This window comes from Lathyrus oleraceus, chromosome 4 (assembly GCF_024323335.1).
Source record: "Lathyrus oleraceus cultivar Zhongwan6 chromosome 4, CAAS_Psat_ZW6_1.0, whole genome shotgun sequence".
Classification (NCBI taxonomy): Eukaryota; Viridiplantae; Streptophyta; class Magnoliopsida; order Fabales; family Fabaceae; genus Lathyrus; species Lathyrus oleraceus.
Window position 1 is genome coordinate 130945023 of NC_066582.1, and position 16593 is coordinate 130961615.

Below are 16593 nucleotides of genomic sequence, written 5' to 3' on the forward strand. Positions count from 1 at the left end.
TTCTCAGGCTATTCTTTAGGGATTCAACAGCTGAGAGAAAATCCAGGAAATCAACAACCAAGCTACATTCAATGAACCTAACAAATAGCCTATTTGTTAGCAACCTAAATGTTGAATTTGAGGGAACTTGTGTGACCTAAAATTCAGGAAAATACAGGTGCAAAAGCCCAGGTGCTGCAATATAAAAAGGAAGGCATTCCTTCATTCAGTTTCGGGGATTTTGAGGCGTGAAGATTTAGTGTGTCCATCATACTTCACTGCTGTATTTTGTGAGTCTAGTATTAGACGTATCTTGTAAGCCAAGCCATTATCAAGTAGATGATAGCTTTGGCATAGGGTGTTCATTGAGTTGTAAGTGTTGTGTCACTCAAAGCTTTTAAGCGTGAGTGCTGTGTATCTTGATTTAAGCTGTGAAGCATAATCAAGAGTTGTTTTTGAAGTGTGACTTCAAAGTGTCTTTAATATCACTGAGGTGATTGAGGGGGCGTGAGTAGGAACTCTGATCTTAGGTTAAGATTGAAATTGCATTGGGTAGGGATTAAGTGAGAAGTTGTAAACGGGTGAGTTTAGCTTTGAATTGATACTACTAATAGTGGATTTCCTCCCTGGCTTGGTAGCCCCCAGATGTAGGTCATGTTGGACTGAACTGGGTGAACAATTACTTGTGTTATTTACTGCACTTACTGTTAAGTTCTGCATAATCCCTGTCTATGCAGAATTGGATGTCATAACAACCAGTGTGACATCCAAAGTCTGATAACTAGAATTTCATTTATAATGCTCTTTTTATGACCTAATGGGCTCAGAATGAAGCCCAGAAATTTCTGGTATTCGCAAGCTTCGCTAGGCGAGTGGCATAGCGAAGGGTTCGCTAGGCGAAGGAGTTGCTCGCCTAGCGAGCATGCCAGTTTGAGTCTTTTTCTGGATTGGGCCATTTGTGAGCCGGGTCTTTGCTCCTTTAAGGTCAATGTCTTGAATAATAAGTTGGAGTGCCTTGAAAAATGTCTTGTAATATTAGCGGGCAAATTTTGGGGTATGACAGAGGCGGTAGTGTTTTTCTGGTTGTTTCTAGTCTCTTCTTCAAATTGCATATTTTGAGCTGCCATATTTTCAATTGCAATCTCCCAATCTGCCTTCTTTGGGACTTGTTGTTGTTGTTGCTGATATTGGTTTTGATATTGGCCTTGTACTTGCTGTTGCACATTCCCCTTCTGATCTTTCCACGCAAAGTTGGGATGATTCTTCCACCCCGGATTGTATGTGTTGGAGTAGGGATTGTTTTGCTTTAAAAACTTGATATCTTCTATCTGGTGTGGTGTTGCAAAGCAATGAACAGAATTGTGTGGTCCATTACAAATGCCACACACATCGTTTGGTGCCTGTTGTACTTGAGCCACTTTCTGAGTACCTATGTTTAGTGCCTTCAACCTTTTCTCTACCTCTGCAGCAACTGCTTCTTCAATTTTCACCTGTTTGTTTGTTTCAAGCTTCAAGTCAATAACTGCAGATTTGCTTGACAACCTATCATATAACTCCAAATGCTCATTCGAGGCAATTGCTTCAATTATGTTCTTCATACCGGTGGTTGTTGCAAAGTTAGCTGAGCCACCAGCTGCTGAATCAAGGATTTGTCTCGTTTGAATTCGAAGACCATTAACAAACATTTGCATCTGCTCAGTTTCATCCATGTTGTGAGTAGGACAAGCCACTAGGATTCTCTTGAATCTTTTATAGGCATCTCCTAGTGACTCACCCTCCTTCTGCTTGAAGTTTAGGATCTCGTATCTTTTTCTCAGTGACACAGATGCGGGAAAATATTCCTGCAAGAATGCTGTTTCCATCTGCTCCCATGTAGTGATACTGCCAGCAGGTAAGGAATAGAACCACTCTTCGGCTTCATCTGCTAAAGTGAATGGGAACATACGAAGCCTTATTGCTTCCTCGTTATGTCCAGGCATTTTCAGCATTGTGCTCATAGTTAAAAACCTTTGGAGATGCTTGTTGGCATCTTCATTCACTCTTCCAGAAAAGGACCGCCTTTCGAGTTGATTAATTATGCTGGGATGCAGCTGAAATTGTTCTACATTAACCGGTTGGTTGACAATTGTCATACGACCACCCGGAGTGTTGTTTCCACTATAGTCACCGAGAAGTCTCTCTGGTGGTGGTGGTTCTGCAGCCATGACCTTGGGAGTTGTTTCTGCTTCTGAATCTGAATTCTCTGAGTGCACTGAAATAACTTCCTCCTCTGCTTTCTCTGCTAATTCCAGTTTTTCTCGCTTAGCTTGTCTCAGTCTAGCGCAAAGAGTTCATTCTGGATCTGCGTCAAAAGAAAAATCCGCTGAGGCCTTACCTCGCATAAACAAGTTAGACAACTATTAGAATTGAATAACAAGATTGTCACAGATAAAATTTTGGTTGACGAGCAACAAAATTTCAATAGAACAAAAATTAAAATAGGTATTTTGGCAATCCCCGGAAACGGCGCCAAAAACTTGATCGGAAAAATAGCAAGTGTACTATTTTTACCGATGTAGTAATAAGGAGTTTTATTTCCAAGTATCGATCTCAGGGATTGCGTAGGAAATACTTATCTCACTTCTGATTCTATTTGAACAAAAAGATAATGGTTTGGTTGGTTTTGGGAATTTATAACAATAAACTCAAAAAGACAGTAAAAATAATTGATTAAGATGAAACATGCTAGGGTGAGTGGTCGATTTAACTCGTTATGAATTCAGTCAAGATTTCCTTAATACACCTGAAACATTCAATCACCTAACCTCATAATGTTCTTCCTTAAGTCCTTAAGGAAGAAACTATTAAACTACCAATTCTTATTCAAATGTCCATTCAATTAATCATTGGTTGTAATCATAAACAATATCAAGGTTTATGGTGATTTACAAAAGTTCCTAGTCCTAGGTGAAGCAATTGTAAACCCAATTGTGTGAAAACCCTAACAATCACAATCATGTTATTGATAGTCATAGATCTAAATGTATTTGTCCGATACAAAAGCATAAGCATATCACACAATTGAATTGAAATTCGTAACATAGTAATAAGGAAATCCATAGTTAGAATTCATAACATCCGATCAAATCAGGACCACCCCCTAGCATTGGGGGGTTTAGCCTCTCATAGTATTCAAAGAAATCATAATATGGAAATTAAACATTACAAAGAATTAGGAGATTTTGATCTTCAATGGTTGATGCCCTTGAATCTCGCCGTCTTCAAATCCTCCGTAATAGCTATCTTCTCCAGTGCAATATTTTCTTTCGTACGTCAAAAAGTGTCTTCTCTATACCCTTAATGAACAGGGCAGATCCACACAACAAAAAGTAAAATTTCTCAGTCGCGCCCATCAACACGGGAAGTGTGTATACACACGGGTGCCCGTGTTGATTCACACGGGCCGTGTGGATTCACACGGGTGCCCGTGTTGCTCTCCAACATGAGTATTTTCAGATCAAGCTATAGAGGCATCAACACGGGCCGTGTTCTTACACACGGGTGCCCGTGTTAACTCTCTGTTTTTCCTCTCCAAGCTTTCTTTGCCTGACAAACAACACGGGTCGTGTTGTTGCACACGGGTGCCCGTGTTGACCTGCTGTATCTTCATATTTTTGCCTTTCTGCGCATCCACAACTCCACTATTAGTTCTTTTAAACCTGTGCAACGACCTGTAACAATAACACTACCAAATCGAAGCATAAAAGAGACCTTTTTGACATAAACATGTAATAAAATGAAATGCGATAACAAACTAACAAAACATGATAAATGACTATGAAATAACTATAAACAAACACAAATCTTACCAAAGTGATGAAAATATGTCGGATTAACGGTGGGAATTCAATGGAAATGGTGACCGATCAATCTTCTTCTACTTAGTTGTTGTTTTTTCTATGTATTTTATCTTTGTTGCTTTTATTTCTTTATAAAAGTATTCCTTATTTGATTTCTTCATTTAATCTTTCTTACTGACTTATAAGCATAATCATATCCTGAAGACATCAAAGGCAGTTTGTGACTATTGAAATAGAAATGGAAACTTTATTCATAAGACATTACAAGATCAATTCCTAAACATTATCTTCTTGGTCTTCTCTTCCTTTGTAAGTCTCCAGAAAAGTCTTATAGTCTTTATCCCACTCCTCATCTGTTGCTGGAATCTTACTCTTTTTAGTAACTCCATCAGATATGCTATCTTCATTTGCTGGTGTGGTTCTTTGAGCTCTTGCTAATTCCTCAACCTTCTTCTTATTTTTCTCTTCTCTTGCATCCTTTCTCATCACATTGCGAATTTATTTTTCAAAATCTTGCTTATCTGCCTTGAATGTCTTCTTCTTACCCATTCTTGTGATTCTCTAGAGTCGTGTGATTTGGTGTTGGTTATGCATCTGTTTTTATAGGGGTTTGGTTAAAACCTCCTTTATCTTGAATACTGTGTCTTTAAGTCTTGTGCATCTTAACTTACTGTTTCTTGGAAACCATGTTGTCACAGTTTACCTTTGACCATCTTAAAAACTGTGATTCATATGCTTATCAGTCATCAGTATCTGTATTTATTATCTTTTTGTTGATGACAAAAGAGGGACAAAATTATGGAAATATTTAAGAAGGTTAAAAGATATTTTTTTAATGCTTTTAATTAATCCTGGACCCTAAATATTCAATTATTTTGATATTACTTTCATCTGAACATTTTTATATTAAAATAAGTTTAAATTAACTTGGATAGAACTTAGGGGAAGCTTAAAACACTCAACCTATGGATGATTAGACTCAGGGGAAGCTTACAAACTTTAGAATATGATGTTGCCAAGTTAGTTAAAAATGATCAACCATTGTTCTTAAATACATTTGTTTGGCATCATCAAAAGGGGGAGATTGTTGGAACAAGATTGTTCATATCTCTTAGATTTTGATGATAATAAAGGATTTAAAGAATAAATGGGTATGCTAATATATGTTTAAGTGTGTAGGATCATAAGCATAATAATTGATCCTGATTGAAAGCATATATGGAGAAGCAATATTAGTCTGATTCTGATTGATTAAAATCCTAACTGGTTCATCAGCCTCTGAAGGTATCAGACTCTAAAGGTTCAGACTCTGGTCTCATGACCCGACTTATGATGACAACTCAGACTCTAAAGGCTTGGAGAGCATCTGATTCATACACTGTACCAAAGCAGACTTGTCTTATCAAAGCCTCATATTTCTGGACAGAGTCAACTAGGGTTTCGTTTTGCAATGCTCAAGGAATGGTTATGTGATATCTTCAGTTTGTTCTACCTTTTGGTAGATACCTAGTTCTTCGAAAGGTATTATGAATAATGCCATTATTCAGTGGAAAACACTTCAAACTAGAGGTATTATCCAGCGTCTCTCTTAGCATGCTTCTTCACTAAGTTTGCTCGTTATGTTCAAACCCTCCAACGACTCTTTCTCTACCTCTATAAAGGGAAGATGGAGATTTAAAGGAAGATTAGAACATCACAACGGATTGAAAGATCTTGTGCATAACTCTGAGATGTTATTTCTTGTAACTGTTATTGCCTAAGATCTTAAGATTTCTTATATTTGTTTATCTTAGAAATCTTAAGAGGTTGTAAAACCTTTATGATTGTTGCACAACTGTTATACTTCTGATTGTGTATCTAAGTATAGTAGTTACCATTTCTACTAAATTATTTGTTTAAAGTAGAGGAAGTCTCTTACCTGCATGCTTGAGCAAGGAAGTCTCTTTCAAGGTTGATTGAGCAGAAGTCTCTTTTTAGGTTGCTTGAGCAGAAGTCTCTTACAAGGTTGCTTGAGCATTAAATTCTCTTGCAAGTGTGCTTGAGCAATTTGTAACTCGTTTGGTTATAGTGAGAAACTCTTGTTAAGATAAGGGAACTGGACTACTCTCAGTTGAGGAGAGGAACCAGGATAATCTTTGTGTGATGCTAGTATTTACTTCTGAATAATTTATTTCCACTGCTCTATTTATTTGCGATATCAAACTCCGGTCCTTGTTCAGAATCTGAACTTGCTGATTCATAAGTGAAACGGACACAATTCACCCCCTCCCCCAACCCTCTTAAGTATAGTAGTTACCATTTCTACTAAATTATTTGTTTAAAGTAGAGGAAGTCTCTTACCTGCATGTTTGAGCAAGGAAGTCTCTTTCTAGGTTGATTGAGCAGAAGTCTCTTTTTAGGTTGCTTGAGCAGAAGTCTCTTACAAGGTTGCTTGAGCATTGAATTCTCTTGCAAGTGTGTTTGAGCAATTTGTAACTCGTTTGGTTATAGTGAAAAACTCTTGTTGAGATAAGGGGACTTGACTACTCTCAGTTGAAGAGAGGAGCCATAATAATCTTTGTGTGTTGCTAGTATTTAATTCTAAACAATTTATTTTCGCTGCTCTATTTATTTGCGATATCAGACTCTGATCCTTGTTTAGAATCTGAACTTGCTGATTCATAAGTGAAACGATTTTTGAGCATACACAATTCACCCCCCCCCCCTCCCAGGTATTTTTCTCACTTTCAAAATTGTCACCACCAACACTATAAGCACCTTTTCAATGGTCGCTATCAAGATATCAAGAACTATCTATTATGGTACAAAATACCTACCCAAATTGTTTGAAGCAATTTTGTCCTAATGAAAGTGTCTCTCTTCACCTACTCTTTTGAAATATATCGTCAATTAAGAATTATTTGAAGTATCGTAGTATTGATAATGATAATTTTTTACTTTGTTTAAAAATTTGTCGAAAAGAAGAAAAATATCAAGGATTATCTATTTTGGTACAAAATACTTATCAAAATTGTTTGAAGCAATTATATCCCAATAAAAATGTTTCTCTTCTGCTCTTATAAAATATATCGTTGATTAAGAATTATTTAAAGTAAGTAGAATAATCGCGATTTTTTACTTTCTTTAGAAATTTGTCAAAAAGAAGAAAAATATCAAGAATACCTACCAAAGTTGTTTGGAATAATTTTTATCCTATGAAAATATCTCTCTTCGCCTGCTATTTTCAAATATATTGTCGGTTAAGAATAATTTGAAGTATGGTAGTACTAATAATGATGATTCTTTACTTTCTCTAAAAATTTGTCGAAAAAAAGAAAACTTTCAAGTGGACTTTCTTTGAGAAGGTGTGATATGATCAAGTGAATTGGTTGGACACATTTATGTTTCTATGTGTCACATTTATGATTTCAATGACATACTAATTGGTAGCATTTAGGCCTTGATCTAGAAAAAGCATCGAGATTTGAAAGTACAGGTCGATGGTGGGCATTAATGAGACGCATACATGAAGACAACAAAGATTAAATTCCAGCGTCCAAAGAGGCACCGCTGTGCCGGGTTGGTGTAGGGACATCCACATTTAATTCAACGCCTCAAATCAATTACTGGAACAATGTAGGACCAGTTTTGGATTGGAGGTGGTACGCAATTCATTTAAGTAAAAACCTAAATACTCCATGTGAATGTGCCGCCTAAATACTCCATGTGAATGTGAATGTGAATGTGAATGTGAATGTGAATGTGAATGTGAATGTTGTTAGAAGTTAAATTTTTTTGATATATAATTATTTGAATTTTTTTAATTAAAAATATGTCATCTCAATTTGATTTATAAGTAAAAAAGATAAATTTTACATTTATTAAAAAATTTAGTTAAATATATTCAATTATTTTGATTTCATTGAAAAAGATAACACAATTACTAATATATTCTTAATTAAATTGTTTTCCAATAATAATATTAAATAATTAATACGGGGATATTTTTGGAATAAAGACATTAAATATATCTATATTTATTGACATTTGCTTATATTTAAGATCAAAAAATTAGAAGACTTTTGCTTAAAAATAAGGGCAGAGTGTTTACCGTGAAAAATCGATAAACAATCTCTGGTCTCCAAAAAATGGTTTACTGGATAGGATCGACAAGTGAATCTTAGGACATGTGTTTTTGTTAAATATTTCTTTTGAAAGTTCACGAACACTTCAACAATGTTCATAATTTGAGATTGTTGTTTTAAAGTTTAAAAAGTAGAATGCAGAAAGTGTAAAAGAATTGCAATAAAAAAGTTCTAAAGTAAATTGGGGTAAGTAGAAATAATGGATAAATCGCGAACAATTTCAATTAAAATGCAAAGATGGTGATTCACACGTACATTCTCAATAATCTTGTTTCTCAACTATACTTAGATACTTGGAGGAATTTATGAGTGATTGTACAATGTTTGAACACGCGGAAATCCTATACACTAAGACCTTTATTTATACTAAGTCGAAGATAACCGATATCAATGGTCTTTCCTCCAGAAAACGACCCGTTTTATTTGCATGTCTTTGCTTCGTCGTAACTTGTACACGTGTCCTTCTCAGATAAATGGATAAGGACAAAAAATATGATTATAATCCTTATTCAAAATTCAAAATCTTTCACCGAAAGCAACGTTAGCATTGCTTTTGTCGAAATTGTGGTCTAAACTCAGAAATACTTCTAAGTCTTAAAACCAACATTTCTCGTACATCAAAAACCTGTTCGACAAGATCTCTTTCTTCTACGACAACTTCTTATTATTATCGAAGATGAAACAAACAACACTCCTTTTGCCTACAATATTTAATCCAACATTGGCATCGAAAATATCAACTAACAGATTGTCCCCCAAAATGTCATTTTCGATCAAAAGGAGATAAGGGAATTTTTTGAAAGTATCTTTCGACGTTATAGACTCTCCATCTGCTATGACGTCAGAACCATCATGACAACTTTTTTTAAATGTCTCCTCAAAAGCATGCACAAATCTTTTTCAATCATCATGTTTCTAGCACCTAAGAAATCGTGGGCTAGCTTTAACTGCCACCGTCCAATCACTTGTTCTCCGATTGACACGTGTCCCACCATCGATTCAACCATTAATGCTTGAAATGAACCCTTTCCTCTTCACTTATTTATAAGCAACGAAAATTATCTTTCTTCACTTTTATCTATCCTGAAAACTTTTCATACCCAAAAGTTCTTCCTAAAACTTTTCATCTTTCACAAAAAAAAACAGTTTCTTCTTCTTCAATCCTACTGCATCAATGGCGTTCTCTACTAAAACTACTAAAGATTCATCAAAGGCTACCAAAGAATCCAGAAAATCGTCTGGTCTCACTCTAGTCCACAAGGTATTAGGTCCAACTATTATGGGTAACCAACAGTACGTACCTAAGCCTCCACTGGCTGAGGAAAAAAGAAGAATCTACTAATCACAGGTATTAATTCCCATTTCTGTTTCTAGAAAAACACACGCTATGTTAGGACCCTTACCAGACGCAACAGTTAATCCTGATAGATTTTAGGAATTTTTTCCCCACCTACCATCGCTACAAACCCATAACTAATGGGAAGAAACCTAGGGCTAGCAATGAAACTGCTGAAAACCCCCACCCTGATAACCAAAGCATACCCTCAATAGATAAACCCAATGACTTAGATTATATGAATGATGGTTTTAGGGTATTTCGACCGTGTCCTTTATTCAAGGATCCCTCTGATTATCTAGGCTAGTTAAAAAAGATAGAAAACCAAAAATCCCAAGTTTGGAAAAACGTGGGTATCTTCGATATGATTCAATTGTCGAAGGTTGGACCAGGATATTGTCAGTCGATGTTGGTTTCTTTTCTGTATTTTTGGGATAGCACCCACAATACTTTTCATTTTCCATGTGGCATGATGACACCCACATTGTTCGACATTACTGCCATTACGGGGCTCAAACCGACTGGGGAAACTTACGACCCAAGCGTTATGGATGAGGACACCGTCTTTTTTGACACCACTAAAGCTGCCTTTACCATCTATATGGCGTATTATCATGACAAGATTTCTGTCAAAGTTTCTGATCAGGAACATATTGATTTCCTTGCTCTTTGGTTATCTCGCTGCGTCTTCTATTCAAAATCCCTACAAGTAGCGAAGAAATTCCTGACTATGGCGAACCAACTTCATGTTAGACATAACCTTTGTCTCAGCAAAATGATCTTGGCTAGCCTTTATGATTTCCTAGGGGAAGGCGTCACAACTCTTAAAAATATTTAACCCAAAGGAAACATGCTACTCTCTGGTCCTTTCTGGTTGCTGCAACTATGGTTGAATGCTACCTTCAAAGCATCTCTGCCAATTCGAAATCCCATAGATGGAGAGGCTGAAGAGATAAAAAATAGGAGGATGAAAGGGACACGCCTCGCTCTGCTGACTCCTATTGATGAAGGAACGAACCTACAATAAACCTTCACTGGCTATGTGATGATGTTCTCCAAACCTTATAACTTCACTCCATCCATGGCTCCCTTTGCCCATAGGATGCATGGCCCTAAGTGGTTCACATGAAAATTCCCTGCTCCGTCGAAAGATCAAGAAGCAGAATCCCTTGCCATATGGGAGGTATTTCTCACCCTCAGGCTACTGCTAACTAGGCTTAGGCAATCAAATAATCAGTTTACCCTAGTGAGCTACCAGCCTAATCTTGTCTCTCGATAGTTTGGGCTTATTCAAATCATGCCAAAACCACTCTTCGCCAGAAATAACTCTCTCATCCTTTATAATATGATACACATAGAAGCCGAAAGTGACAAATTAATAACCCGATACTCCGGGAGAACACAACTCACTCCCGTTGCATTCAAACCAAACTTTCTCTGTACCCAAGAGTTTGATTCTTGGTGTAGAAATTATTATACTAAAGAAGTCTTTGATGTTCCTGCTTTCACTCAACATCTGACCAAATATTTCACCTTTGTGTAGGACAAAGCTAAGAAAGGTATTTCAACTCATGTCAAAGAAATCCAAGCATTATAGAAGTACTCTGAAACTTTCTACAGACCTAATGATCTTAGTCGAACCATCCGTGAAGCAGCAGTTACCTTAAAAGAGAAATTTTCAAAGAAAATGGAGGATTTAAAATTGCCTTTGTTTGTTAAACCTGAACACCGGTACGAACTAGCTTTTAACATGCATCCCTAAAAATTTCTTCGACTTCCCAGTGTTGAGTTCGGCGTGGCTTTTAGCCCTCCGTTTTTAGACTGGTTCTTCTGTGGAGATTTTGTAAAAATTCTTCGACAAGAATCACAAAAACATGCCCAGCGGGTCGTTCTGGCTAAGCATACTCTGGACAGCTTCAAAGGTCATCTTCATATTGGCATAGAACACGTTCGCATAGAGTCTCCAATATATAAAGGTGTGGAATGGGAGGTTTTTAGACTTCATTTCTCAATTCCTTAATTTTATCTTATTTGTGATAATCGTCTTGGTTTTATTTCAGCCATGAAAATAACTCCTAAGAAAGCAACTTTCACGAACCAAGATGTCGTCGAAGAGAAAGACGAAGGAAATACCAACAAAACAACAACAAGAAAGGTATACTTCACTATTGTTATTATTTTTCTTTATGTGTTTCTTTCTTGTCTTTTTTATTATTTTGAAACATCTTTTCTAGCAGGCGAGTCGAAAACCAGCGCCAACACCAAAAAAGCAAAAACAAAAGGAACCCCAGGTTCAAATAACCGATTCAGATGATGGTGATCTCTCACCAGATACCACAAAACCAATGAAAAAGAGAAAGAAGAAAACAAAGACCTCTAATACTCTCTCTCTCTCTCACTCAAAAATAAAAGCTACCAAGGTCCCAACAAAGAAAGCTTCTACCCTAAGGGTATCTTCTGCTGATCCTGAGCCTCAATCGAAAAGACTCCAAAACAACTTGAAAGGGACAATTCCAGCCCTGAAGTCGAAGGTCCTAAGGTAAACAAAATTTTACCTTAATTTCTCAAGTTATTAATTGCTTCTTTTTGTTTTCGACTCATTCATGTTTGGTTTGTCTTTTCCAGGGGGTCGCAGATAGCACAAAGCAACCAGCCATGCAACAAATAATCCCAATCAGCAGTAGTGATCCCTCTTATCATCCTACCAGCACTCCCTCCTATCACACCACATACACTCCTTCTTACCATTCGACATCTCTCAAAGATTCGATAAAAGAATTAACAGAAGTGGACATGCCTATTAAGAAGTGCAAAAGGGTCATACTAGTGATTCTGAGCATGCGGATGAAGAGGAGAAAAATGCCCATGTCGAAGGGGAAGCGGATGAGGAGATGTAAGATGTTGGTGACGTCGTCGAAGATATATCCGAAGATGAGTCTCCAACAATTGGAAATCCAAGCACTGATAGTCCAGATAAAAAAGAAGAGGAGGATAATTCCATGTCTAACCTTCACACGGAGCCTGCTAAGGACGAAGACGAGGACTAAGATAATGCACTAGAGGATGAGAAAAACAAAGATATGCCAAAGACCAAACCAATGTCTGATGCTGCCCAAAATCCATAGCAAATTCGACCGAAAATACTCCTGCCCTCTCTTTAGAAGAACTTGAAGCGCTGAAAAAGAGCAAACCAGTGGAATACCTGAAAGCCATTATCAGTGCAAGGGGTAGTTCGACTGAAAAAGCCCTAGTACTTCAACAGTGTCAGGTAGCCAGTCTACCAGTAAATCTGATGACGAATTGCTCCTTAAAATTAAAGAAAAGACCTTTGACATTGATTTGTTCCAACTTCTTGAGAACGACACCACTGCCTGCTTTGGGATCAAAGATCTCTTAAAAAAAGTCGACGTCTTGACTGCTTCCCCAGAAGTTGCAGACGTCATCATGGATTTGGGATTGTTGATTGATCAAGTCATTGCTGAACCTAATTGCATAAGGGAAGCTTTGAACAAAATTCACAACAAATCAGAGACCCAATCAGCGGAGTGGGAAGCCTCCAATGAATCCACTGCAAAAGTGGTAGAATTGGAGAATGGCTTTGAGCAGAAAAAAAAAGGAGATCGAAGCTTGTGACAAAAACATCGAGGCTTTAGAGAAACAAATAAAAGAATTGCAAGCCAAAATTACCAAGGCCAAGGAGCGCAAAGATGAACTCCTAAAGCGTGATCAAGACAAATTGGCCAAGGAAATCCAAGTTGGCATGCATCATGTTGAAAGGGCCCAGAAACTAGAAAACGAAATTAACAGCCTTATTTCAAACAAATCTGTTTACGAACGACGCTTGAGAATTCAAAGGTCGAAGTACCATAAAATGAAGGCTTATCTTCCTTTTTAGTTTCATTGTAATGGTTGAACGTCTGAATCTGGAACATTTTTGTTTTTCATGCAATGACTTTAAGACCTTCGTGACAATTATATAATGATTTATCCATCTTGGAATTATTCATTTCCATTTTCCATTTTGGCTTCCATTATTGAGTATGAATTATTATGTCCTTATTTTTACTTCCTAAAGCAACAACCTATATTTTTTCAAATATTTCCCGTTTACTCTTAGGACTCTTCGTTCTTCATTTAATTCTTGGATCTCGTATGCTCCATTAGAAAAGACTTGAATAATTTGAAAAGGGCCTTCCCACTTAGGGGACCACTTACCCAATGCTCTATCCTTTCGATCCATGGGTATGATCAATTTCCAGACTAAGTCTTCAGGCGAAAAAGTTTTAAGTTTAACCTTTTTATTGTAAGATTTCTCCACTCTCTTTTTCTGCCTCTTTAATAACTCTAAGGCTCTCAACCTTTCTTCTTCTTAATCAACTAACTTGTCCAACATCATGTTCTAGTAGGAATGAGATGGAATATCATTTTGCCTTTAGACTCTAGTTGACTGAAGATACATTTTGACTGGTAACACTGTGTCATGACCATATGTCAGTCGAAAAGGCGTAGTATTTGTAGCCTCTTTATGGGAGGTTCGACATGCGCATAAAATATGGTCCAATGTCTTATGCCAATTCTTTGGCTTCTTTCCCACATGTTTTTTAATCAATCCAATAACTACCTTATTAGATGCTTCAACCTGACCATTTTCTTGAGCATAATAAGGTGAAGATGTTAATAGCTTGAACCCCATTTCTTTATCAAACTCCTGAACCTTTCGACCAGTGAAAACTGATCCCTGGTCAGTTGTAATGGTTTATGGGATTCCAAACCTATAAATGATATGCCTTTGGATGAATTCGATCACTTCTTCTTAATCAACACTCACCAAAGGTATAGCCTCGATCCACTTAGTGAAATGATATATACCCACTAGAATGTATCTTTGACTCTTGAATGATGTTGGTCGAATTTCTCCAACAAAATCCAATGCACATCCTCTAAAAGGCCAAGGTTTCACAATAGAGTGTAGTTCACTTGCAGGGACATGTTGTATGCATGCATGTGTCTGACACTGTTGGCACCCTTTAGTGAATTCAATACAATCCTTAAGCATGGTAGGCTAATACATCCCTTATCAAAACAACAACCATTTCATCTTGTGGCCTACCTGATGTTCCCCACATTCCCCACTATGAACACTATAGAGAGCCAAATCTGCCTCAAATTCTCTACGGCATTTGAGTAAGACTCCTTTTGGGATCTTTTTAAATAGTTTGTTCCCCATAAGAATATAACTTAAAGCACGGTACATGATTTTTTGTTTAGCAAATGTAGTTGGATTTTGTAAATGTTCTATAATTGACTTTCTCCAATCTTCGTCTGCCGATCTGTCTATGGCTAGTATTTCAAAACTCTCTTCGTCAGCATACCCTAACTTTATTGTTTCCAAATTTGTTGGGGATAATCTAGTTGACATAACTCTTCCTCTGACTTCGACTGCATCTTGCAATTTTTCTTTTGAAATCTTATATCCATAAGCAATTTGGCCAAGTCATTGGCCTCTTGGTTCTTAAGTCGAGGTATGTGTCGAATGCTTATCATTTCAAACCTTTGTAATAGTCTATTGGCTATCACAAAGTACATTATAAGATTTTCTTTAACACATTTATACTCTTTTGTAATTTGTTTTATGACTAACTTTGAGTCACCCATTATTTTGACTCGAGTTGCCCCTAATTTCAATAAGATCTCAAGTCTGACTATCAAAGCCCCATATTCAACCTCGTTGTTTGAACAAAGGCCTTCAACCTTATACTTGAATTTTGTTGGAATTTCGTTAGGAGAAATAATCAATACCCTCAAACCCGTTCCATCTTTATGACTAGAACCATCAAAGTATAATTTCCAGGGTTCAAACTCCAAATAGTTTAGGGAGTTTTCGACTATAGAGTGGTCGTCTATAAATTCTGCCACCACTTGTCCCTTAACATCCTTTAAAGGCATGTAAGTTAAATAATACTCAGTTAAGGCCAGTGCCCATTTACCGATTCGAATATGTAAGATTGGTTTTGATAACATATATTTAATAATGTTGAAATGAGACGAAACCTAAACATCAACTGGCTTTATATAATGCTTCAATTTTGTACATGAGAAATATATACATAGACATAACTTTTCGACTATACTATATCTAGTTTCTGCATCGTTTAAGACTCTACTAAGGTAGTAAATGGCTCTTTCGATGCCATTTTCATCCTCTTGAGCCAACACGCTCCCTAAAGTCATATAAGATGCAGATATGTACAATCTCATACTTCTATTCCTGCAAGGAGGCGTCAGAACAGGAGGGTGAACAAAGTAGTCTTTAATCTTGTCGAAAGCTGCTTGTTATGCTTGCCCCCATTCAAAACCTTCCTTCTTGAGTCGAAGTAGTGGTGAGAAGGCTTGAGTCTTGCCACTTAAGTTTGAGATGAACCTCCTTAGGAAGTTGATCTTTCCTAGCAACGATTGCAATTCCTTCTTTATTAATGGCACTTTCGCTTCCATGATGGCCTTGGTCTTGTTTTGATTAATTTTGATTCCTTTATTATGGACCACGAAGCCTAGAAAATCTCCAGCCTGCACGCAAAAAGCACATTTAAGAGGATTCATATTTACACGATGTTTCCTCATTCTTTCGAATGATTGTCGAAGATGGTCTATATGACTTCTTCCTGAAACAAACTTCACCACAACGTCATCAATATAAATTTGCATCAAAGTTTCAATGAAGTCATGAAATATAGAGTTCATTGCTCTTTGATAAGTTTCCCAAGCATTTAGGTCAAAAGGCATAACCACCCATTCATAGGTGCCTAGGGCATCAAAATGCCTTTTTTGGCACATCTTCGTCAGGAATGAAAATTTGGTTATAGCCAGAATATTCATCGAGCATGCTAAGATACTCGTGCCCTACATCAGAATCAACCAGCAGTTCTGCTACAGGCATTGGATTTCATCCTTTTGGGTTGCAGCATTCAGATCTCTGAAGTCAATGCAAACCCTCAAAGTTCCATTTTTCTTAATGACTGGTACCATATTGGAAATCCGACATACCTGGTCGTACGAATGAAATTGCACTTGAGAAGCCTCTTGACCTCTTCCTTGATCTTCGATAGAACTTCAGGTGTAAAACGCCTTGGAGTCTGCTTGATTGCCTTCTTCCCATGCTTTATAGGCAACCTTAGTTTGACCAGTTTCCTACTTAATCCTGGCATCTCGTCATAATCCCAGACGAAGCAGTCCCTGTATTCCTCCAACATCTGGATTACTTTGACCTTGAGTTTTGGACTGATGTTGGCACTTATGTATGTTGGCCTTTTGATACTCC

At 37.1% G+C, this 16593-nt stretch overlaps 1 protein-coding gene across 1 annotated transcript; it reads right to left on the reverse strand.

The window, feature by feature from the left end:
* Positions 1–14657: 14657 nt before the first annotated feature.
* LOC127136365 (uncharacterized) lies at positions 14658–15224 on the reverse strand. The gene has a single exon (XM_051062928.1). The coding sequence runs from the start codon at positions 15222–15224 to the stop codon at positions 14658–14660; it is 567 nt and encodes a 188-aa protein (XP_050918885.1).
* Between the last annotated feature and the right edge of the window lie 1369 nt (positions 15225–16593).